The following is a 25,888-nucleotide window of genomic DNA, read 5'->3' as shown; positions in this document are numbered from 1 at the left end:
TTCAATCTTACCATGCAGGGATCTGAACTCACAACTTTTGGGTTGCTGGTTCAGTAGTAAACATAGCCTAAGGGGCAGGAAATTACTTTATGGTTTTGGCCTGGCTGTACCCCTCCTTCGTGACCTGAAATCTCCCTGCAGGCCTCGCTGGACCTGCCTTCTCTCCCCACTCTCCGAATCTGCAACTCAAAATCTGGACTCTTACCCTGGCTAGATCCCAGTACTCAACCCCAAAATGCAGTACATGGATGTGTGCAGCTTCCTTCCTCACCCAGCAGCACACACTTGAAACAAAGAGAGAAAAATAGAAGGAAGGAGAGGTAAGCAAAGAGCCAGAGAAAAAAAGCAAGCAGTGTGCACATAACACAAAGATGACACAGATACAGGAACAGACACAATTATCCCCAACTTACCGGGAGCAATGTCACGGCTGGGGGGTGGGGAAGATACACACCAAAGTGGTTCATTAAAAAAAAACTATATTAACCTGTACATTTCCAGGGCAGCAATTTGGAAAACAGGCCACCAACAGTTACAATATCCCATCACGTATTTAGCATCACACAACAGCTTCCTACAGTTTTAAATATATAAAATCACTGAAAAATTCTATGGGCAAGGATTCATTTGATACCTTTAAAGAGCATCAGTTAGGCCAAAATGAAAACAGGCAGATTGCTGCTAAAGAACAATTCCTTAATGATGGTATTATGAGCGCTTTAAAAAGGTTACAAGTTCAATGGGCGGGAAGCACAACTATAAACCCCCAGGAGTTAATGAAAAACTACCATAACATTTGGGTTGGATTAACTATAAATATGTTTCACGTTAAATGGAATAAAACTTATTGCTGGTTTGAAGGAATTCCTTAACACTTATGATTTCATTCTGTAAATACCACATTTCACACATAAGCAGTTACCTTCAAGAGCCCATATATGTGCTTGACTGTTGGCAAACAGAGCCTGACTTGAAGCTTCTGGAAGCTGAAAAGAAAATATAGTTAAAACTAATCTCTCCATGATAAAGAAATTAAAAAAAGACCACGCACCATAAGTAAGATGGACAAGACAGGGCAGTTGGGATTTTGAAACACCACAGCATGTCAGTCACGCAAACAGCAAAGCTGCCCAGTGGATCATATCGAAACCATTAATCTGGATCATTTCAAAGCAGCTTACCAATTGGCAAAATTATGCTCGATATATTTCAGTTTTTTAAAACAAAATCAGACGTGCACAATTGAAACTAGCCATGTTAAAAATAACTTGTATGAGATGTAATTTAAAGAACATTTTCTTCTCACTTGCCTGACACAACCCCTGTCCCTCAAAGTGCAGGCACATTTGCATTATTCCCTTTTTAAGTGCTAATCTCTGTCACAAAAAAGGCTTTTTGGTTTAGGGCAGGCTCGGCGGCTGTTCCTTTAAATCCAGTCACAATACAATAAGCAATCAACTGCAGACAAAACCTCGTAAGCAAGCTTAACTCGATACCAATGTTGCAAGTTTAATTTAGTTGTCTGAAAAGGAGTGAAGCTACTTTCAAACAAACTGTTCAATTATGACTGTCAATAACATTCAAAAATAATTGTCTGAGATTCAAAGTCAGGAAGTCCCAGTCATTCTGTGGATACTTAAGCATTTGTAGCTGTTTGAACTGGAAAGGCTGCTTGGAGCAGAGTAGTTTAAGCCATTAATTACATAGAATTTACAGCACAGGAACAGGCCATTCAGCCCAATAGGTCTATGTTGGTGTTTATGCTCCATGAGTAGTAAGAAATACAATAAAAGCATTCCATTTAATTAATAATATTCTACAAAATAACTTGGTACTGGGTCATCACTTAGTTTCATTAAGATAGACAGGAACATTCTATCTAAATATACTCAATGTCACTTTTATGTTTTTCACCTGTTGTAAAATCATTTTGCTTAATAATTTAAACTTGAAACAAGGCCCAAAAATGTGATGCTGTACTGTTCATCATTGATGGGAGGAAAATTCCAAGCTAACAAAAGGATAATTCCAGTAGCTGTTAGTTATTTTGGGTCAATTATGGAGAGATTACTGTTATGACCAGGTGAGAAATGTGTCTAGGGGTCTGTTACGATCTTCACCTGGTCTTATTGTAACAGGGTTTAATTTTAAACACACTGTTTTGAGCTCCCCCTTTGTGAATCCTTGTTCACAACTTTCCAATGATAAGGCAAAGAAATTAGCACAAACAGGCTTTCTTTGGTTTAAAGATGAAGAAATTTTATTAAAACTTAAACTCAAGCTCTAATACAGTTCAAATCTACGGATATACGATGCGCCCACGCTAGCATGCACATGCAATATACACATGCAGATAGGAACAGAAAAGAGGAAAATATAGTAGAGAGGGGTTTGAGGCAATATCTTGTTATGGTGCTTCGAGCTCACTGTAGTCCTTTTGTAAGCAGTCTTGCTTTTCGTTGGGGCCCAGTAGTCTTCTTAAAACCTTGTTCACGTAGGAAACTTTTCTCTCTTTGAGTTTCACATGTTTTCACAAGATTCAGTTCCGTGGGAAGGAGATGGAAGCAGGCAGACAGGAGAGGCTGAAATTCTTGCATCAGTTCCAGGAGAAATCTTTACTCCATGAGCACATGGCTTTGTCTCACTTCCAATTCCTTTGTTGAGAGTTCAACTTCAAAAAAAAACTCCCAGGTTGCCCAGCAGGTTAGTCATGTGACCAGCTCCTTATATGGAACAGTCTCTCCTGCGAAGTTTGTGGATTGTACCTTAGTCTCTGGAATGCTAGCTCCCCCCCACCTTCAACGTCTGGTAATCAAAAGGTCATTGTTGGTTGAATGAGTCAGGGCACGGCCCTTTGCCGCTTGTTCCAACACTGTCGGTTACCATGGAAATGTCTTTCCGGTCAGGGGCTTGCAATTTTAAGTTTTAATGTTCACGTGGCCAAATCATGTGTGCCTCAATCTTGGCAGGTTTTGCCTGACATTACCCAAAGATAGTTTAGACAGTGAAAAGCATAGGGAGTTTGGACTCACCCATGAGAATGATCTAAAAATTCAAAAATCTAATGCAACGAGGGTAGAATAGACCTCAAAATGTTAAGTTTCTCCCTTGCCTTTCTCATTTCCTCCCCTTTGAGTACTACTTTCCATCCTACTTCCCCATCCCCTCCTGTTCAGGTATAATCTCCACTCATCTCCTTAAGCAATACCTCTAATGTTGTACTGTTCATTTTGTGCTTTTCTCCCAACTTGCCTCTATTTATAGAAATAAGTGGTATCTTGGTCCTGTGTGGTCACTGAGACTAACTCTGGCTGACGTAAACAATCTCCACAAATATCTCTGCTGAATCAGAAGCTGAAGTTGAGGCCAAGATCGCAGGACCCCTTTATCAATTAGGATGAGAATATCCCACATTCTCCAAAGGAGAAAGGGGTAGATTTTAACTTCACTGGAGGTATCCCATCATTATGCCCTACCTGAGTTATAGAAAAATGCTGCTATGTAAATGAAGTGAAAACTACTTTTGCTGAACTATGAAGATATGTTTGTTTCTTACAAAATATTCATATGTATTTGTCACCTCTTTTCTGTTAATACTGAATATTATCGTTGCTCACTGATAGTACTGGGTCTGGATGACAGTTATGATATTTACCTGCTAATATGATTTAGGCCATGGCCAGAACTCTAACTAGGTGACTCCAGGTAACAGCAGTTATTTATATGCTACTCAGATTAGAGGACAACAGCCACTGCTTGTAAATTTTAGTGATACACACATCCCATGAAACAAATTTAAAAAAACTTCCCTAAGAAAATACATGCACCATATAGACAGATACGAAATATTAGAGTTTGTTCAGGAATAGCAAGCAGTTAACAGAACTGTAGGTCTTGAGACCTAAAAAGATTAAAAGCAACTGGAAACAAAACACTTCCTTTGAAATCAGTTGGACAGAATGAGAAGCTTAGTATTCACTCCCTGCTTGAGGAACTAATGCATCAAAAGATTAAAACAGGACAGAAAGAGATGGCAGTATTCATCATACCATTACCAAAACATCATTATTTATAAAATCTGAAATGCAAACAGAAACTTTGATTACAAAGGAAAACTGACCCATTATCTTTTACATTATGAATATGCGTATTTCTTTTATTTTTGTATTTCCAGCTTGTGAAACTGATGCATTATTTGCAAAAGCTTTGGTGTTCATCCTCTCCGTTTCAACATAAAAATACTCATATACTGCCTTTGAATTGATAAAGTGAATGGCAATGTGAGAAACAGACCTAGATTCATATTCCTAAACTGATGTTAATCAATAAAATGAGCTGGACACAACTTTCATTCAATGTGAATTGAAACTGAATGAGCCCTTTGTTAGCAAGCCAATACCAAGAAAAGCCCCAAGAGCAGTACAAATAAACCGTTGAGCCTGGCAAAGCCATTTAACGAATGCAAGAGGATGCTGAACAAAACTACAGTGCGAGCAAAGGGACAAGCAATGCAGCATGCAACATGCAAGATTTCCAGAATGGTGTAATCGGACATGCTGTTGATGTGATGCAATATAAATTACTCACGACCATACCTTTTTAAATAAATACATTACCAGCCCCCGTTTCCACAAGAATGTCTTAACCTAAATGAACAAAACATATTTCAAAGCCACGTTAATATATTTTGTTTTAAGGTTTAAGGTGCTGGATAGAGGCTGCAAGTTATCTTACACAAGGCAGCTGACTGGATAAACAATCAAGCCAGAACTGAGTTATATTCTGTGTCACAAGCGAGATCTGAATCATATGCCATAGGTCTTTTCATTTGTCCAATCATGCCACATATTTGGCAAGTAATTTAAACCCATCATTTAACTTATTTAAAATGGGCAGTAACTCATGCATAGATTGGAAGATGGTCCTGATGGCACGTCAGTCTCTACCCGTCTTCCCCGGAATGCGGGGGGGGGGGGGGGGGGGGGTGAAAAAGAGGGGCGGCGGGGGGAAAGAGAGAAGGCGGGGGGAAAGAGAGAAGGCGGGGGGAAAGAGAAGGTGGGGGGAAAGAGAAGGTGGGGGGTCAGTCTGTGCATGCTGGTTTTGATAGGTGAAGTTCAAATGCAGGTCAGCTCTGGCTGAGGCTCCCAGTTCACAGCTGTCACCTTCACACAGAACCTTAGTCCAAATCAGAGTCCAAGGACATAGGGAGAGGAATCGAGCCTGTTACAAGTGGCTTTGACTGGAAAGGCTGATCATACTTTGTGAAGTGCAGGGGGAAGTCAGGCTACGGTTTCTGGATGAATGTCAGCAGGTTATAGGAATACTACACGTTACAGGTAGGATATAGGGACTTCACACCTATTTCTGCCAATTACATATGGACTATCAGTGAATATTGCATTACTAATGGTTATGATGGGGATCGAAGTTTTACCAGTATTACTATTAGTTTTTTGTGCAATTTCAGTGAGTGACAATTGAGTTACTGGTGGAATCAAAGTCCTCCCACCTCTAGTTACCCCTCTGAAAATCATTCCCCCACATTCAGATTCCCCAGTCCTGGTTTTCCCTCTTCACCTGCTCCCGCATGGCCTCCTGGTTCTTGGAACTTGTGCACAAAATCTGGTGGTGCTAAACCATGAGCAAAAGCACTGAGTCACAAGGGACCCAACCTTTATAAAGGTAAATGAAGTAACATTTATAGAAGTCATGTGATCAGATACCATGCGATTGGGCATTACATGATCAGATGTCATATGAACAGAATGGCACGAGTTCAAATCTTCAGGAGTATTTCCAATCACAGTTGACAACCCTAGTTGGAGGCGCAGGAACAGCCACCTGTAAAGACCCAACTGCTGCCGCAGACGATATCAGCTAACTTAGCACAGAGTGTGGATCAAATTGGTGTGGCCCAGAACCACACAGTGCCTTTACCCATTGATCCACCTCAGGAAGCACACACCGTATGATTGGTTCATCCAAACAAACAGGAGACCTTTACCTGATCTTGTCTCTGAAGCATCCATTCTGAAATGGCACTGTGTTTAGTTACTTCAGGAGTTCTGTTGACATGGGCAGCTTGACCAATAAATTCACTTGTGTTCATTGGGTACTCTGAAAACACACAGGCACTGTTAACCCTCAATGAGGCCAATAATTCACCCAAACAAATATCAACGTGTAAAATACTGTGGCTCTCAAAGTAGTCATTATTTCCACCAATTTTAACCCACATGTACTAGTGGATTAAACTAAAAGCTATTACAATTACTCTGCATCAGTTTTTACCTCATTTGTTTTGTCAACGAATGCTTCTAATTGTCAAAGCAAGCCTGACCACAAGAGGTAGCTAGTCAACACCCTCTGCTGGAAAATGTAGAATGAGGAGAGAGTTCATCTTGGCTGAGATGCTCCTCTAAACGAGTAACATGCACAATTTAGGCTCATACATAAATAATACCATTTGGGTAGGGTGCAGAGGACTGGTAATATCTGTAGTGTAGCAGCAATCAGCACCCTCGGGAGAGGAGTGGATAAAACTATGGTGACAAGCAGGGGAGGGGAGGGGGGGGGGGGGGGGGGAGGGGGAGAAGACCAGAAATAAAAAGCGCACATAGACACAGACGCCAAACTAATCATTATTGACCCAATCACGCCTCAAAATTCCTGAGGTCACCAATTTAGAATCAAGACTCTAAAGTTTGGCGATATAATTATGCATTTCAATTATGCTATGTTCAAATCAATTTGGAAAGCTGTTGACATGATTGTGTCAATTTTGGGGTGAATTTTTAAATTTTGTTTTCCATAAATGAGTTTGAATAGCATCTCAACTCCTGCAGACCAACCACAGCACAGACCTACCAGATGAACTAGATGCTGAGGTCCAAAGCTTCGGCCCCTTCCTTGCTTCATGAGGGCTGTGCAAAGAGCCGTAGTTGGGCGAGCCCAAGTCTATCATGTCACCCACGTGGTTTGCAGCAGGAGAGCCAAAAGGACTACATGGATCTGGTGCAAAAGGGAAGCTAAGCAAGCTCCTGAGCGAAGAGTCTGAAGACTTGATCAATGACGATGGCAGAGGGCCCCGGGGAAGACGGGTAGAGACTGACGTTCTTAAGGAAGGCTGGTAGCTGGCAGGCTCTTCAAGGCAGGAGGTTCCTGCAACAGGAGGAAGAAAGATAATAACAAAAGCACACCTGTATCTCAGCCGTATCAATTCAAATTAAATTTGTTACAGGATAATTCTACTGGTTAAATAAAAAGTCTAATACAGAAAAACAGAGTAACCAATATTTAAAAAATCTAAAGCAACTTGTTATTGCTGAAATGATCATAAATAAATGCAATAATTCTGAATTTCTCACCCACAGCTGTTACAAAAATTTCTAAATTCACTTGTAACAGCCCTTCAAAACACTCCCACAGGGGATGCTGAGACCAAGTGTGCCCACATCAGAGACGCCATCTATGAGTCAGCTTTGACCACCTACGGCAAAAGTGCGAAGAGAAATGCAGACTGGTTTCAATCTCATAATGAAGAGCTGGAACCTGTCATAGCCGCTAAGCGCATTGCACTTTTGAACTACAAGAAAGCCCCCAGCGATTTAACATCCGCAGCACTTAAAGCAGCCAGAAGTACTGCACAAAGAACAGCTAGGCGTTGCGCAAACGACTACTGGCAACACCTATGCAGTCATATTCAGCTGGCCTCAGACACCGGAAACATCAGAGGAATGTATGATGGCATGAAGAGAGCTCTTGGGCCAACCATCAAGAAGATCACCCCCCTCAAATCTAAATCGGGGGACATAATCACTGACCAACGCAAACAGATGGACCGCTGGGTTGAGCACTACCGAGAACTGTACTCCAGGGAGAATGCTGTCACTGAGACTGCCCTCAATGCAGCCCAGCCTCTACCAGTCATGGATGAGCTGGACATACAGCCAACCAAATCGGAACTCAGTGATGCCATTGATTCCCTAGCCAGCGGAAAAGCCCCTGGGAAGGACAGCATTACCCCTGAAATAATCAAGAGTGCCAAGCCTGCTATACTCTCAGCACTACATGAACTGCTATGCCTGTGCTGGGACGAGGGAGCAGTACCCCAGGACATGCGCGATGCCAACATCATCACCCTCTATAAAAACAAAGGTGACCGCGGTGACTGCAACAACTACCGTGGAATCTCCCTGCTCAGCATAGTGGGGAAAGTCTTTGCTCGAGTCGCTCTGAACAGGCTCCAGAAGCTGGCCGAGCGCGTCTACCCTGAGGCACAGTGTGGCTTTCGTGCAGAGAGATCGACTATTGACATGCTGTTCTCCCTTCGTCAGATACAGGAGAAATGCCGTGAACAACAGATGCCCCTCTACATTGCTTTCATTGATCTCACCAAAGCCTTTGACCTCGTCAGCAGACGTGGTCTCTTCAGACTACTAGAAAAGATCGGATGTCCACCAAAGCTACTAAGTATCATCACCTCATTCCATGACAATATGAAAGGCACAATTCAACATGGTGGCTCCTCATCAGAGCCCTTTCCTATCCTGAGTGGTGTGAAACAGGGCTGTGTTCTCGCACCCACACTTTTTGGGATTTTCTTCTCCCTGCTGCTTTCACATGCGTTCAAATCCTCTGAAGAAGGAATTTTCCTCCACACAAGATCAGGGGGCAGGTTGTTCAACCTTGCCCGTCTAAGAGCGAAGTCCAAAGTACGGAAAGTCCTCATCAGAGAACTCCTCTTTGCTGACGATGCTGCTTTAACATCTCACACTGAAGAATGCCTGCAGAGTCTCATCGACAGGTTTGCGTCTGCCTGCAATGAATTTGGCCTAACCATCAGCCTCAAGAAAACGAACATCATGGGGCAGGATGTCAGAAATGCTCCATCCATCAATATTGGCGACCACGCTCTGGAAGTGGTTCAAGAGTTCACCTACCTAGGCTCAACTATCACCAGTAACCTGTCTCTAGATGCAGAAATCAACAAGCGCATGGGTAAGGCTTCCACTGCTATGTTCAGACTGGCCAAGAGAGTGTGGGAAAATGGCGCACTGACACGGAACACAAAAGTCCGAGTGTATCAGGCCTGTGTCCTCAGTACCTTGCTCTACGGCAGCGAGGCCTGGACAACGTATGCCAGCCAAGAGCGACGTCTCAATTCATTCCATCTTCGCTGCCTTCGGAGAATACTTGGCATCAGGTGGCAGGACTATATCTCCAACACAGAAGTCCTTGAAGCGGCCAACACCCCCAGCTTATACACACTACTGAGTCAGCGGCGCTTGAGATGGCTTGGCCATGTGAGCCGCATGGAAGATGGCAGGATCCCCAAAGACACATTGTACAGCGAGCTCGCCACTGGTATCAGACCCACCGGCCGTCCATGTCTCCGTTATAAAGACGTCTGCAAACGCGACATGAAATCGTGTGACATTGATCACAAGTCGTGGGAGTCAGTTGCCAGCATTCGCCAGAGCTGGCGGGCAGCCATAAAGACAGGGCTAAATTGTGGCGAGTCGAAGAGACTTAGTAGTTGGCAGGAAAAAAGACAGAGGCGCAAGGGGAGAGCCAACTGTGCAACAGCCCCAACAAACAAATTTCTCTGCAGCACCTGTGGAAGAGCCTGTCACTCCAGAATTGGCCTTTATAGCCACTCCAGGCGCTGCTTCACAAACCACTGACCACCTCCAGGCGCGTATCCATTGTCTCTCGAGATAAGGAGGCCCAAAAGAAAAAAGAAAGAATTCTGGACAACTTTTCAGAAGAAAATTATAGACTGCAAGTGTTTCTGTTGCCATTCAGTTACTCCCAACTATGAAATGGAGGAAAGGACATTAGGTTGAACAGTTCTGATCTATTTCCACTCCACCTACCTGTCTTACATTTAATAATTCCTTCTCTGCACATCAGATGGTCATCAACCAACTTTTTTTCCATTTCAATGACCTGCTCCCACAACTGTATTATCCCCATTGTGCCAAAAAGGATATAAAGCACCATTTAAACAGTATTTAAGGTCAATGCCTGACCTGAGGTGGTCGACAGATGTCTTTCCCCAAGGATCGGATACGGTTTAATTCGACCATTAGCAGCAACAGTTTCCTGATATGCCATCAGCTTTTGTGTTAGGTCATTTAGCAAGGCCAAACATTCGCCCGATATGGCTATCCAATTATGTGGATGACCACCTCAAAAAACAGAAAAATGATTAGAAACATCAACTCAACATGGAATTTTTTTTTGAACATTAGTGGTTTGAGAACATATTCCATAACTTGTAAAGTGAAATAAAGCACCAACAGCAGAAATACAAAGCACTGTGCAGAATCTGAAAGACAGATTGACATTTCTCATCAGGAATGTCCCTGTATGAAGCAGCCTTTACTCTGCAAAAGGCACTGCAGAAATTACATAACTGAGAGAAACGTCTATTCAGTCTCCCTTAGGAAGTGACTGTTATAAAATGCGGGCAGCTTGCAGATGGAAGCAGGTAAAAGAGAATGGAGTCAAGATAAGAGATGAGATCACTGGGAAAGGGGAAGATCTGTGACCATGGATCTACTGGGATACTTGTGTCTGAATCTTAGGAGAAACAAGCAGTTGGAGCAGGGAAAATCAAAAGTGAAAGAATGAGATTGAAGATAATGAGATCAGCGATCAACCTGAATGTGGTCATTTGATGTTGACTTGCAGGATCATTGTCGCGCAGTATTGTAACTAAAATTATAACTAACGCTTCCACAAGACAGCCCCTGGAAATTTGCAGTGCATTTCAAAAACAAATTCAAACTATATTACCATAAAAATTAAGCCTTTAGCCAGCACCCCAAAAATGAACTATACAACCCGGGATCTACATTATTGAACCAGAATGGACGTCTGCATCCCCATCCCCACTCCAGTGCTGCCCTCTGATCCTTCTGTTGGTCCATAGTCTTGATCCTGGTGGACTATAACACATGGCTGTACTTACCCCATCAACACCCAGAGTCAATATCCGAATGAAAGCCACTAAATAATTAATCTAGAGGAACCTTGCCTCTATCCAATATCCAAGACAGTAGTTATAGATGGTGTTTCTCCATACCTGGCTGGCTAAGGCTGAACACTTCCTGTCTTCGAGAAGCTGAATACTGGGAAAGTAAGGCCATATCTTGCAAAGCTAGATACTGAAATAGAGACATAAGCAAGCAATCAGTTAGCAGCTTGCCAGCTGTAAATCCAAGGAATCTGCTACATAGAAGACAGACTCATTGAATATATGTGTTACTATCATCATCCTTTGGTTTACCTTTACACAGGAAGAAACATTGCTTGTTAGGACTTTAGGGAGGCATCGATCAGCTTCCTCTCCAAAAGAGGGCAGCACAGGAAATTGGAATGCCTGTCAAGAGGGAAAAGAGAAAGAGTACAAAATATGATAGGGACTCGAAGTAAATATAAACAAGTCAGAACAGGTCTAAACAGAATTCTGGATTTTGCAAAAAATTGATGATAATCTTTTTGCACATTAAAAAACAGAATGACAGGACTTTAATATCCCCAATTCAAGAACAGATGACTATAGATAGGCAACAAGCAGATGAGGCAACAACAGCTTTGTTAATTTGGGCTGCAGTTCAAATGGTCAAATCTCAACACTTTGGTATTTTGATTATCTGAAAATTTTCCTTTTCTGCAGACAGCAACTGATGCAAAACTTTGAGGATTCAAACAGGATTTGGACCATCAAAAATATACTCTTGAAGCTCATTTGAGCGCAATCTATTTTGGAAAGCACAACTGCTGACAAGCAGCAGTGATTACTGAACACTTTGGAAACTAAACTTTTACCCACATGTAAACATGAAGGCAGGTTCTATTTCATTACAAGTGGCAGCTTAAAAAAAACAAAAAAAGGGGGTTGGAATAAATGCAAAAGGGCTGAATTTAGTGGAGCCAGTGGGGGTCTCAACGGTGGGCCAAAAAGGCGAGAGGAATCCCGCCTTGGCCCTATGGAGCCCTCCCGGTACAATCCAAGAGCCCCTGGCCAATTGGAGGGCCTGCAGCTTAGCAGTATCGGCAGCGCTACTGGGAGCAGTGGCCACTGCCGGTACTATACCAGGACCAGCGCTGCAGCCCCAGACCCCAGGTAAGTGTGACGGGGTTGCTGGTGCCAATCCAGCAGGCCTCAGTGAGTGAGGATGGTCATTGAGGGAGAGGAGAGTGGGGGCATTAGTGGAGGGGCAGCCTTTGCCACTGGGTACCCTCCGCGGGCCACAGATTGTCCACGGAGGAACCCCCCAATCGCAGGGAGGCTGCCTTGTTTTACTGAGCGACCTCCTCATGTGGCAAGGCACCCCCCGCACCCGGCGACAGCCGCCAGAGCAATTCCAGTGGCAGTGGAAAGAGGCCCTTAAGTGGCTATTAATTGGCCGCTTAAGGACCTCAGTTGGCCTCTGGGCCCCCACCCGCCTGCCTCCCAGTGGCCCATTAAATTCCGCCTAAAGTACTTTGTCCACTAATAAATTCGAGTATTAGCACCTTTAGAGGCCTTTGGGACAGGGTCACTTGCACAGATTCTAAGTTTTGAAATCTGGAAACATTGGCAATAGAATTCATGAACTCTTATGTAAACTTTGCCACCCTTATTTTTATACCTACCCATTCCAAACTCACCTCAGTGACGTAGATTTTAAACAGCAACCACGTAATGTGCCAGGTGACCAAGAGAAATGTACCACTTAACCAGGCTGTGTAGAGCAGAGGTAAGTCAAACAGTCCGGTCAGGGTATCCAGGGAATGCTGTGTGCTTCAGAAAAAGTTACAGACAGATGATTTTTCAAGTGCTCACTCACATATTGGCACAAGTTTTGGAAATATTGCACCACATTGTGGTCATCTGACAGACATGCTTCTTTCTAAAAAGAAATGTGGAGGTTAAGCAATGACCACAATCTCTTCATGTCCCCTCGACCAAAACCCATTGGATAAACACAAGAATGTAGAATCAAAGCAGCAAAATGTTTCACATGGGGCAATGAAGGAGGGCAGGATACACAGTTAATTAAAAGAGGACTCCATATTGAAAATATCTAACAGTGGCACCAACTTGTTCCAGCAATTTACTCAGGTATATTTGTCTATATGGGTTCTGTGCTAAACATTTGGGAATTTCAGACACAAGACAAATTTGATACAGTGCTGTGGGATTAACTCTGGGAGAAAATAAAATTAAAGCTCTCACTTTAAGCGAACATCTGTGGGGTTCCTGTGGGGGAAAAGGGAATGTACTGCTTTGGCCTATATGATATTGCCAATTTATGCCCTACTCTGCCTGGACAGATTCAGTATGCACAAACACGTCACAGCAGCAGATTTTCAAATCATCACATTGAGATGTTTAAAGTCAGCAGTGTTGGTAAAACACTGTCCACAGACTGTAATGAAGTCATTAACTTCAATTTTCAAAAAGCAGTCTAACAGCTCTCCAAAATGGCTCGACGGATAAAATGCAATGGGTTGTGTGGTACTACAGACTAGAAAGTTCCAGGTTAAATCCCCATTTTATGCCATGCTTGATTTCAGCCAGAGCAAATGTGATGCTACAATGCACTTCAATGTCCCTACGCTAATGAGGTGAAAAATCAATTATTGTTACAAAGAACTGACTGAATGGAGCACTGCATGTGCAGATAAGGCCAGATACCGATCACTAGTGTCATGAAGAATCACACCTGCCAAGAATGATGCATATTAATTTCATCATATGAACATTAATTTTAAACTGTTGCTTGAGTGAAAAAAACTGACTTGTTTAAAGAGATCATCAGACATTTGGCTGGAGAACATTTGCGTATGAAGAGACAGTACTTGGAGAGACAAAGCAACTACTCCCTGGTCCAATTACCCCAAATGGATTTTGATCACCAGACATTGAAAGTATTAGAAAGCTCGCATTCCAGTGTCTGCTAAGATGGAGAATCCACAAACGCAGGAATGGTTAAACCAGCTGGTCACGTGACTAACCTGCTGGCCCGAGCTTTTTGAACTAGACACAGGACAGTTTGAAGACAGACTGCAGATTACAACTGAACCTGGAACAAGAGAGCCTCTCTCCTGGCTGGCGCTCTCTTGCTTTCTCACAAACCTCTGGACCCAGTGAAGTCGCTTAAACCTCAAGAGAGAAAAGACTCCTACATCGAAACAAGTTAAAGTGTGCACTGGGCCCCAACGAACAGCAAGACTTACCGGCAACGAAAGACTCTACATTGAACTCAAAGGACTGTAATTACAACCCAGCTATTGACTCAAACATTTCCCCTTTATTCTTTCTACTTTGTCTGTCTCTGTCTGCTTGTGTTTATCGCAGATACATGCTAGCCTGGTTGCGTTGCATATTTGCAGTCGTTAACCGAATTAGAGTTTAAGGTTAATAAACTTACATCTTTCTTGTTTAAATCTAAGAAAACCTGTCTGATTGATTTTTTTGCCTTACAATTGGAAAGCAGTGAACAAGGATTCAATGAGGGGCAGCTAAAACACAGTGTTTTTAAAAATTAAACCCAGTTACGGTTAAACCAGGCAAAGGCTGAGAGGGAACCCCTAGACCCCTTTCTCACCTGGTCGTAACACTAGTAATTGTAAGAAAAGTGTGCGGGATTTGGGGGGGGGGGGAAGAGGAAGGAGGGGCTAAACATCGATGAGGACAGGATGAGGCTCAGTTATGATTCCCTCTATGGTCCAATAATCAAAATCTAGGCTCACATATCTAGAATAGTGACTTGGGTGAGGTAGTGGAAAGGATAGCGGCGTCAGGAGAGGAAGGGAAAGAACAGAAAAAACTCCAAACCTACACACACAGTATCAGACATCAACTAATGGCTATTTTGTAGGCAGTTTACCAACCTGTCTCTTTGAAGGGTTGTTGAGGCACTTATCCAGGCCCTCGGCACGTAACCTAGGGGTGAGAAAATACTCTACAAATTACACAATTCCAAGCACATTATTTTGGCCTACATACAGTAAACAAATTCTGGATACTGGACCATACCACCACAGAAGAGTAGCTCCATTCAAACAATTTCTTGTAAACTAGCTGCACTACTGCAGTGAAATTAACAGCATCTATAAATGAGCTCATATTGCTCAGACTGCACTCTACCATTTGTCTTTGAGAAACAAAAATGAAATAAACATATAGAAAGTGGATGCACTACAATAAAATGCAAAGTGAAATACTTTTAAGGCAGATAGCTTTCAAGAAAAACAGATTAGAACACTGGTTGAAATTTTCAGACAGCAAAAATAAAACCTCAGTTTTAACCAATAAAATAAAAATAAGCCCAGAAGGTCAGAACATAAACACCAGGTGTGCTGTGCGCAATGCTGCAGCTAAGTTGTAAGATGGGTTGAAACAGCAGAAAAACATAGACAGAGAGACAGCTGCAGAAATCCACTCCAGAAAGTTTGGAAATATTGAATGGCTTTTCTCAGCTTCATGCAACATCTTTCCCTTTGTGATATTATCTTGTTTCCTTATTAAACACCAGTTCCCTCAGGTTCATGATTTTCAGTTGAATTTCTATTTATGCACTTGTCTCCCTGCCAGTCCTCCTTATACAAGGATACTACATAAAATGACGTCAAATAGTATCAGCTAAAAATAATTTATTTATAAAAAATATTGAATCAAGTTGCATTCTATTTTAGCAATATAATTCTTGTAATCGTCAAGGGTGAAAACCCATTGGATTTAAAAAAAAGTTATCAGCAGACATTCTTTCATTTTGCTTTACTACCACTAGTTTCATTCTTTCCACCTCTTACCATTCATTCCAAGTGCCTGTGCTCAGCAGCAGTACAGTACAATGATGTTATCCGGCCAGCCATCGAAAGCTACAAAGGTGCAGGAACTTGGTCCACCAGTTTATTTTCCTCAGTTCTCAGACTTTTGCTCAAATCACTCCCAATTTCACCCCTTACTCGATTCCTCCCTCCCAGCTGCAACTCTATGCACCAGCCTCCAATTTTGCTGACCGCAGCAACAAAAACTACAGTGGAAAATAAAGGCAGAGGGAAAGAAAGAACGAGTGTGGAGTACAAGCACAGCCAATTATAGTGCAAGAGAGAGATACGCAATTATTAAACTTTACCCCGTCAGCAAGTTCAGATGGTACCGAGATTGATGACAAATACAAAAATTTTACCTAGAAAGTAGTAAAGGATGTAGTAGTTCCTGAGAAAATACAGAGACTGCACAGCGCTATACTTAATGACCAAAGACAGGTTTCCTTTGAAGCGTGGGTACTTGAATTGCTACAAAAGAAACAGAAGATTATTTTTCCTCTTTACACAAATTTTCCTCCATTCCTCTTCAGAGGCACTGTTCCATTGATGCAGGCCATATTCCTATTCTGCATCCAAGTGGCTATCATGCGGCAGCCAGGACTATGTCAGCAGGGTATTTAAATGCAGGGGGCACAACCACTCCACCCAATACTGTCCTTATCCAATGCACACACACAGGCCCCAAGAACGGGGCGGCACAGTGGTTAGCACTGCAGCCTCACAGCACCAGCGACCCGGGTTTAATTCTGGGTACTGCCCGCGTGGAGTTTGCAAGTTCTCCCTGTGTCTGCGTGGGTTTTCTCCGGGTGCTCCGGTTTCCTCCCACATGCCAAAGACTTGCTGGTTGATAGGTTAATTGAACATTATAAATTGCCCCTAGTATAGGTAGGTGGTAGGGAAATATAAACGGACAGGTGGGATGTGGTAGGAATGTGGAATTAGTGTAGGATTAGTATAAATGGGTGGTTGATGGTCGGCACAGACTCGGTGGGCCGAAGGGCCTGTTTCAGTGCTGTATCTCTAAAAACTAAAACTAAAAACTAAAACAGTGGTCATTGGATTGCAATTGGGAGCAGGAACTCCGACTGGTTTTTGCTATCTCTAGCCCGGCTGAGAAAAGCTAACAAAGCACAGATCAGAGACCAATCCCATTTTCACACCATACAGTGGATTTACCCATCAAGTCCTCAGGGAGGCCAAATTAGTTTCAGCAGTAGGTATATACACAACTGCTTGGGGTGTCACAAAATGATGGCTAAGCATTCCATCTTCAGTCACCTGAAATTTCCAGCGGCCCTCTAGCTTTTACCTAGTTCAACTCCTGTTAAAGGGATCATAAAATCCAGCAAATCTTCACAAACCATAGATGGAAAACTATACATAACCATAGATGTGTAGATATAAAGTACAACAGAATAACCTCCCTTTCCTTTCACATGTCTACGCATAGGCAACAGCAGTGATAGTACATCACTGTGCTGCTACACTCCAACATCAAGTAGCAAAGCGACGGGTTCACACCAGTAATAGCAGCCAAAGCCCAAGGTCAGGGGACACAGGAGAGGGGTAAAAAAGGAAAGAGTCACTGCAGGTAGCTGGTTATACAGTGAAAGAGGCCTGGGAGCTAGTGGCTTGTTTGCCCCCCGACCAGTGAATTGCATACATGTGCAAGACTCCATCAGAATGTGGGGGAAAAAAAGAAAATCACAATTTTTAATAATTATATAGAAACAAGGGCCAAGGCACAGAGTGCAGGACACCTCCAAGGTGAAGAGAGTAGAATTAAGGATCAGATGAGTCAAGAAGCAGTGATTAGATGACAATGAGTTTAGTTTTTAAAAGCTGGTCGAACAAAGTATGGAAGGCGTTTCAGTTTGCAGTCTGGATGAAGGGCTGTTACATTTAAAGTAAGCAAATAGTTACTTTACAAAAGTAAGTTCAATTGCTTTTAGTCTATCCAAAAGTAGAAAATCAAAGTAATAAACATTTATTACCTGCAAAATTGGGAAAGACAAATAATTGAAGTTGTTAACAAAACACAGAAGACTATAACTATATCCTATAAAGGCTCCTTCCATCAGTAAGAAAATGTGAAACTCGTTGAGGCACATGTGGCTGCTGGATGCAGAGCTGCAACGACAAGAACAGTCAAAGTAGATGGGTTTGTTGGCAAAAAAGACCGGCTATACACACAAACACCACACAGGAATCTTTTATAAACATCTCGAAGTCTGTTAGCTCCATGCTCACCTGTCTTGAGATGAACAAGGTACACTGATCATCTGATAGCGTCCCCCAGCTATTACTGCCGCACACCATGCCATCAGCATCCCCACCACCGCATGCACCACTGAATGGAGAAACCGCTGAGGGTGGAACACATTCCCTATGAGTGCAATCCGACTGCACGGAATAGAAGGCTCCACTGCAAAGGAATGAAAAGGACAATTATTTTGCGTGTAACAGCAGGTAGAAGACCCTGGTAGAGGCTATTAATTTCCTGATAGGGAAGTGGAGCGAGGGGGCAAATAACTTGAAAACAGATCACAGTCTGAATTTTACGCTGCAGCTGTGGCCCTGCCCACTGGCTAAAATGTCGGGGGTAGAGTCTGCCTCTGCCAGCCTGGAAGCCACGCAGCAATTTCATGTGGCCCAGGCCCTTAATTGGCCTTGGTTGGGACGTCTGCCCTTTTGAGGCAGGAAGTCCCGCCTCCAAGACCTTCTTATTAGTCAGAGGGCCGGCAAATCTTCAGTCCCAGCAGCGCCACCAGGAATGGTGGCCACTGCTAGGACTACACCCAGTCAGGACCAGCAACAATGGAAAAGACCCCGAAAAGGTAAGTGTGGATTAGCCTTCACCGGGGGATAATTGGCTGTACCCTGGCCTTGGGGGGTTTGATCGAGAGGGCAGGGCAGTCGATCGAGGGGCGGGGTGGCTTGTGCAGCTGGAGGGGGGGGGGGGAACCTCCATGGGTCTCAGGGTGCCCGATTAGGAGTGTCCGTCCCTCCCCCAACCCACAAAGAGGCTGCCAGGTATTACTGGGTGGCCGCCTCAGGTGCTGAAACGTCTGTATGCCACAGTAATACATCAGCGGCTGCAGTAGGAGGTTCTTAAGTGGCAAGTAATTGGGGAACGTCAAATTCCAGGGGGAAGCATAAAATTTTGGCCTACATTTCTCAAGCGTTATCTGATCAAGCATCTAGTTCCACCTGTGCAAAATTGCCCACCTCCATTCTTCACCACTGTTATCCTTAGATATGCCTTCATCAGACTCAACCGATGTTTCCTGTAAGCTGCAGCCACACAGCAACCCGAAAAGTACCATTCAGGCTGGTCTCGAGTTCTCTGCTTTAAGACACTGCACGTGCCCAACCACACATAAAAATTTAGAGGAGACACTGGGCACAACTACTCCAAGAATCAAAATAAAAGCAAAATACTGTGGATGCTGAAAATCTGAAATAAAAACAAAGTACTGGAAATACTCAGCCGGTTTCAGGTCAACGAAAGGTCACAGACCTGAAACACTAACTCTGCTTCTCTCTCTCCACAGATGCTGCCAGACAGACTGAGTATTTCCAGCACCTTCAGTTTTTACTCCAAGAATCTCATTGCTGGCCTCCCACTCTCACTGAACTCCAGCTAATCCAAATCTCTGCTACAGGTTTCCTGTTTAGCGCTCCCATCATCCCTTCCTCTCTGAGAAAACAATGGCTCCTGGGGTAAATTTAAGGCTGCGTTTGCTGACAATGCAACCACTAGCTAGCACACTCCCGGCACATGCTCAAATGCAGACTTATTAACTGAAATGTCACTGTCTGCGACGTCTCAGGCAGCTGCCAGTAATAAAAATGGCGCTGCTCAATTTGTCACAAAAAACAAATTAAACCCAAACCCCCTCAAAGACTGCGATCGCCGCCTCCATCGCACCAACAGTATCCTGCTCCCTCCTGCCATCGTCACTTGTCTTTGCCACTCCCTCCGCTCGCTCGGTGTCACCCAGTCACCCCTCGGCCACTCGCTCCACCACAGCGGTTCGTTCCCAGCTGCTTCTTCAGACGGCGCGGTGGAGAGCAATTGGCTGGGGGTACTGGGGAGCAGTGAGCGAGTGGCTGAAGCAGCAAGGTGGGGAACGACTGGCCAAGGGTGAAGCAGCAAGGCCGGAAGGGAGCGGCCACCGAAGCGAGGTACTATTCGGGGTGGGGGGGGGGGGGGGGGGGAATTGGAGGCAGCGAATGTAGCCATTGAGAAATGAGGCAACACTCGGACGTCATTACGTCTAGCATCATTGCGTGGTGACTGACAATCTGGCAAATGCTCGGACGTACTGATGATGTCGGCGATTGCTCTGTGCTGTCAGGAGACACTAAATTTAAAATCCTTGTTTATAAATCACTATGGCTTCCCCCCCCCCACCACCCCCCTCCCCCCCCAGCCTTGTTGCATTCTCCTCCAACTCTACATTTTGCCCAAAACACACTTCCTGACCTTTGCTACAGCTTCCTCCCCCACCCCCTCATTGGTAACAGAGTACGCAGCTATCTGCATCCTACTATTTGGAATTCCCTCCAAATTGTCTCCCCTTCTCTCACCTCGTATAAATATTTTCTCAAAACCTCTCTCTTCAATGGTTGTGGTTGTTGGAGGCCCATCATCTCAACTCCAGGACATTGCTGCAGGAGGAGTTCCTCAGGGTAGTGTCCGAGGCCTAACCATCTTCAGCTGCTTCATCAATCACCTTCCCTCCATTGTAAGGTCAGAAATGGGGATATTCACTGATGATGACCATACTATGTTCAGCACCATTCGCAACTCCTCAGATAATGAAGCAGTCCGTATCCATATGCAGCAGCACCTGGACAACATCCAGGCTTGGGCTAATAAGTGGCAAGTAATATTCGCACCACACAAGTGCCAGGCAATGACCATCGCCAACAACAGAGAATCTAACCATCTCCTCTTGACATTCAACGACATTACCATTGTTGAATCCCCCACTATCAACATTCTGGGGTTAACATTCAGAAACTGAACTGGAGTAGCCACATAAATACTGTGGCTACAAGAGCAGGTCAGAGGCTGGGAATTCTGTGGCGAGTAACTCACCTCCTGACTCCCCAAAGACTGTCCACCATCTACAAGGCACAAGTCAGGAATGTGACGAAATATTTTCCACTTGCTTGGATGAGTGCAGCTCCAACACTCCGGAAGCTCTTCACCATCCAGGAAAAAGCAGCCCACTTGATTAGCACCTTAAACGTTCAGTCCCTCCACCAATGACACACAGTGGCAGCAGTGTGTTCCATATAAAAGATCCACTTCAGCTACTCACCAGGCATCCTTCGACAGCACCTTCCAAACCCACGACCTCTACCACCTAGAAGGTCAGGGCAGCAGATGCATGGGAACACCACCATCTGCAAGTTCCCCTCCATGCCACACACAATCCTGACTTGGAACTATATTGCCACTCTTTCACTGACACTGGGTCAAAATCCTGAAACTCCCTCCATAATAGCACTGTGGTACCTGCACCAGATGGACTGTAGCGGTTCAAGGCGGCAGCTCACCACCATCTTCTCAAGGACAATTAGGGACGGGCAACAAATGCTGGCCTTACCAGCAACACCCACATCCCACGAATGAATACAAAAAAAACCTTTCAGTCACCCTTCCTAACATGGCCTCTATTTTCCACATGGATATCACTGGAGTACCATGGGGTGTTACATCAGGGGCACAAAGTAAATACAAGTTGTGTTCCACAAACACCAAATCTTTACTAGGTTAATCAGCCTGTACAGGAAGGTTACGTGCAACTTTTCCCCATTTTGCAAGAGGAACTGCAGAAAGCTAGCACGGAGTGAAGTGGCGTCATGGCGTAACATTAATCGGAATAAGTATTTTTTGAGACTCAGGTAACTTAATAGTAAGGTTTTATTATTAGTTGTAAGTTTTATCAGCAGTAGTAAAGCTTATTAGGAGTGGGGTGTGGTAGTAGTGAGGTTTATTAATTATAAATTAATCAAATAGTTAATTAAAACACAATAAAGATGGCAGGGGAGGTGTTGCAGCTGTAGCACATGGAAGCTTTAGTTTTTTTTTAGTTTTTTTTAGTTTAGTTCAGAGATACAGCACTGAAACAGGCCCTTCGGCCCACCGAGTCTATGCCGACCATCAACCACCCATTTATACTAATCCCACACTAATCCCACAGTGGCGCAGTGGTTAGCACCGCAGCCTCACAGCTCCAGCGACCTGGGTTCAATTCTGGGTACTTGCCTGTGTGGAGTTTGCAAGTTCTCCCTGTGTCTGTGTGGGTTTTCTCTGGGTGCTCCGGTTTCCTCCCACAAGCCAAAAGACTTGCAGGTTGGTAGGTAAATTGGCCATTATAAGTTGCCCCTAGTATAGGTAGGTGGTAGGGAAATATAGGGACAGGTGGGGATGTGGTAGGAATATGGGATTAGTGTAGGATTAGTATAAATGGGTGGTTGATGGTCGGCACAGACTCGGTGGGCCGAAGGGCCTGTTTCAGTGCTGTATCTCTAAAAAAAAAATATTCCTACCACATCCCCACCTGTCCCTATATTTCCCTACCACCTACTTATACTAGGGGCAATTTATAATGGCCAATTTACCTACCAACCTGCAAGTCTTTTGGCTTGTGGGAGGAAACTGGAGCACCCAGAGAAAACCCACGCAGACACAGTGAGAACTTGCAAACTCCACACAGGCAGTACCCAGAATTGAACCCGGGTCGCTGGAGCTGTGAGGCTGCGGTGCTCACCACTGCGCCACTGTGCCGCCCATAAACAGAACTAACAATGAAGAAAATCCACCATGAAGTATAATCCAAAAGGTCACTGACCCGAAACGTCAACTCCGCTTCTCTTTCCACAGACGCCGCAGACCCGCTGAGTGGCTCCAGCACCTCCTGTCTCTATTTCAGATTTCCAGCATCCCCCTGGTGGACACCAGTGTGATCCATGGCAACCACATCTGCAATAAGCATCTGCAGCTCAAGGAGCTTCGGCTCAGAGTGGATGAGCTGGAGGCCGAGCTAAAGACACTGCAATGCATCAAGGAGCGGGAAAGTTACCTGGATACTTTGTTCCAGAAGGCAGTCACACCCCATAGGATAGCGTCTTCTGATTTGATCAGTAGTCAGGGACAGGCGGGTGTGACTGCGAGTGAGGCAGGGTAAGGGGATCCAGCAGGAAGAAGTAGAGGAGCCTGAGCCCTTGCAATTGTCCAACAGGTTTGGGGTTCTTTCAGCTTGTATGGATGAGAGCAAGGGCTGCAGGGTGGATGAGCAAACTGACCATGGCACTGTGGTACAGGAAGCCATTCAGGTAGGGGGAGTAAATAGGAATGCAGTGGTAGTAGGGGACAGTATCGTCAGGGGGATAGACACAGTTCTCTACAGCCAAGAGTAATAGTCCAGAAGGCTGTGTTGCCTGCCCAATGCCAGGGTTCGGGACATCTGCTCAGGGCCTGAGAGGAACTTGCAGTGGGAGAGGGAGGATCGAGTTGTCGTGGTCCACGTGGGTACCAACGACAGATAGGACTAGGAAAGAGATTCTGCATAGAATACATGAGCAACTAGGGGCTAAATTAAAAAGCAGAATCTCAAAGGTAATAATCGCTGTATTATTACCTGAGTCACGAGCAAATTAGAGTAGGGTAAATAAGATTAGAGTGTTAAATGTGTGGCTCAAAGATTGGTGTGGGAGAAATGGGCTTTGATTCAAGGGGCACTGGCAGCAGTACCGGAGAAAGTGGTATACCGTTGGGACAATCATCACCTTAACCATGCTGGGACCAGTGTTCTGGCGAGTCGTATAACTAGGGCGGTAGAGAGGACTTTAAACTAAATAGTGGGAGTGTGGGATCAAATGAGAGAAGATGTGATAATTTAGAGAGAGGAGAAGGCAAGAGAGCAATGTAGCAATAAGGGTATTGATAATCTGAGTGTGGCAGGAAGGTTAGATTGGATGGAAGCAAAACTGGTAACAGGAAGTAGCAAAGTAGTAAGCGAAATTAGAAGACAGACAAAGCAAAGGCTAGCATCAAATAGGATCAGAATGCGGAATAATGTTCAAAAGACAAATTTAAGAGCACTGTATCTGAATGCACACAGCATTCGCAACAAGGTAGATGATTTGAAGGCACAAATAGAGGTAATGGCTATGATGTAATTGCCATTACAGAGACGTGGTTACAAAATGACCAAGACTAGGAAGTGAATATTCAGGATATTCGTCATTCAGGAAGAATAGGCAAAAAGGAAAAGGTGGTGGGATAAGCTCTCTTAATAAGGGACGAGATCAGTACATTAGTGAAAGAGTATCTTAGATTGAAGGATCAAGATGTAGAATCAATTTGGGTGGAGCTAAGAAACAGCAAGGGGCAGCAAAGATTGATAGGAATAAGAACAAGAAACGCTGGAAATACTCAGCAGGTCTGGCAGCATCTGTGGAGAGAGAAGCAGAGTTAACGTTTCAAGTCAGTGACCCTTCTTGAGAACGTCTGAAGAAGGGTCACTGACCTGAAACGTTAACTCTGTTTCTCTCTCCACAGATGTTGCCAGACCTGCTGAGTATTTCCAGTGTTTCTTGTTTTTATTTCAGATTTCCAGCATCCGCAGTATTTTGCATTTATAAAGATTGATAGGAGTTTTTACAGGCCACCAAACAGTAGCGGTAATGTTGGGCATGGTATAAATCAGGAAATTAGAGTTGCATGTTACATGGGTAATAATGGGTGACTTCAATTTACATATACACTGGGTAAACCTATTCAGCACTAATGCTGTGGAGGATGAATTCCTAGAGTGTGTATGTGATGGGTTTCTGGAGCAGTACGTTGAAGAATCAACTAGGGATCGGGCTATTTTAATTTAGCATTATGTAATGAGAAAGGGCTAATTAACAACCTTGCTGTAAAGGATCCATTAGGAAATAATGACCATAATAAGAAAGAATTTTACATGAAGTTTGAAAGTGATATAGTTCATTCTGAAACTCGGGTCTTAAATCTGAACAAAGGAAACTATGAAGGTATGAGGCGCAAGTTGGCTATGGTGGATTGGGAAAATACACTAAAAGATTTGACATTAGACAGACAATGGCTAGTATTTAAAGAAGTATTACACGGTCTACAACAAACATACAGTCCGCTAAGACAGAAAAACCCAACAGGAAAGGTGAATCAACATGGCTAACAAAAGAAGTTAAAGATTGCATTAGATCAAAGGAAGTGGCTTATAAGGTTGCCAGAAAAGGTGGTAAGTCTGAGGATTGGGAGAAATTTAGAATCCAGCAAAGGATGATCAAGAAACTGAAAGAAAAAGAGAATATGAATGCAAGCTAGCGAGAAACATAAAAGTAGACTGTAAAAGCTACTTTAGGTATGTGGAAAGGAAAAGACTGACAAGGACAAATGTGGGCCCATTACAGGCAGAGACAGGAAAATTTATAATAGAGAATAGGGAACTGGCGGCAAAACTAAACAATTACTTTGTGTCTGTCTTCACAGAGGAAGATACAGAAACTCTCCCAGAAATGCTAGGGAACCAAGGGACTTGTGAAAATTAGGAACGGAAAGAAATTAACATTAATAAAGAGGTAGTACTCAAAACATTAATTGGACCAGATGAGCCACATCCCAGAGTGTTGAAGGAGGTGGCTATAGAGATAGTGGGTGCATTGGTGGTTCTCCTTCAAAATTCTATAGATTCTGGAAAGGTTCTTGCAGACTGGAAAGGAGCAAATGTAACCCCACTATTTAAGAAAGGAGGGAGAGAGAAAACGGGGAACTACAGCTCAGTTGGTTTGACATCAGAAGTAGGGAAAGTGTTAGAATCTATTATAAAGGATGTGCTAATTAGACAATTAGAAAATAATGATATGATTGGTGAGTCAACATGGATTTATGAAAGGGAAATCATGTTTCACAAAACAGTTGGGAGTTTTTTGAGGATGTTACTTGTGGTACAGTTAAAGGAGAACCAGTGGATGTGGTGTGTTTGGATTTTCAGGAGGCTTTTGATAA

At 43.8% G+C, this 25,888-nt stretch overlaps 1 protein-coding gene across 1 annotated transcript in view; it reads right to left on the bottom strand.

Moving 5' to 3' along the window:
- Positions 1-25,888, bottom strand: part of ndc1 (NDC1 transmembrane nucleoporin) — a 48,905-nt gene that overhangs the window by 10,859 nt on the left and 12,158 nt on the right. The window contains exons 4-15 of the mRNA XM_068037509.1: positions 18,085-18,259; positions 17,829-17,964; positions 16,194-16,302; positions 14,893-14,944; positions 12,664-12,796; positions 11,297-11,389; positions 11,093-11,174; positions 10,035-10,193; positions 6,868-7,161; positions 6,005-6,117; positions 4,596-4,646; positions 923-986 (exon numbers count right to left, since the gene is read on the bottom strand). Coding sequence (XP_067893610.1) covers positions 923-986; positions 4,596-4,646; positions 6,005-6,117; positions 6,868-7,161; positions 10,035-10,193; positions 11,093-11,174; positions 11,297-11,389; positions 12,664-12,796; positions 14,893-14,944; positions 16,194-16,302; positions 17,829-17,964; positions 18,085-18,259 — 1,461 coding nt within the window. The remainder of the gene's footprint in view (positions 1-922; positions 987-4,595; positions 4,647-6,004; positions 6,118-6,867; positions 7,162-10,034; positions 10,194-11,092; positions 11,175-11,296; positions 11,390-12,663; positions 12,797-14,892; positions 14,945-16,193; positions 16,303-17,828; positions 17,965-18,084; positions 18,260-25,888) is intronic.

This window comes from Heterodontus francisci, chromosome 8 (genome assembly GCF_036365525.1).
Source record: "Heterodontus francisci isolate sHetFra1 chromosome 8, sHetFra1.hap1, whole genome shotgun sequence".
In the NCBI taxonomy this organism is placed as follows: domain Eukaryota; kingdom Metazoa; phylum Chordata; class Chondrichthyes; order Heterodontiformes; family Heterodontidae; genus Heterodontus; species Heterodontus francisci.
This window is presented reverse-complemented; position numbering and strand designations above follow the sequence as displayed.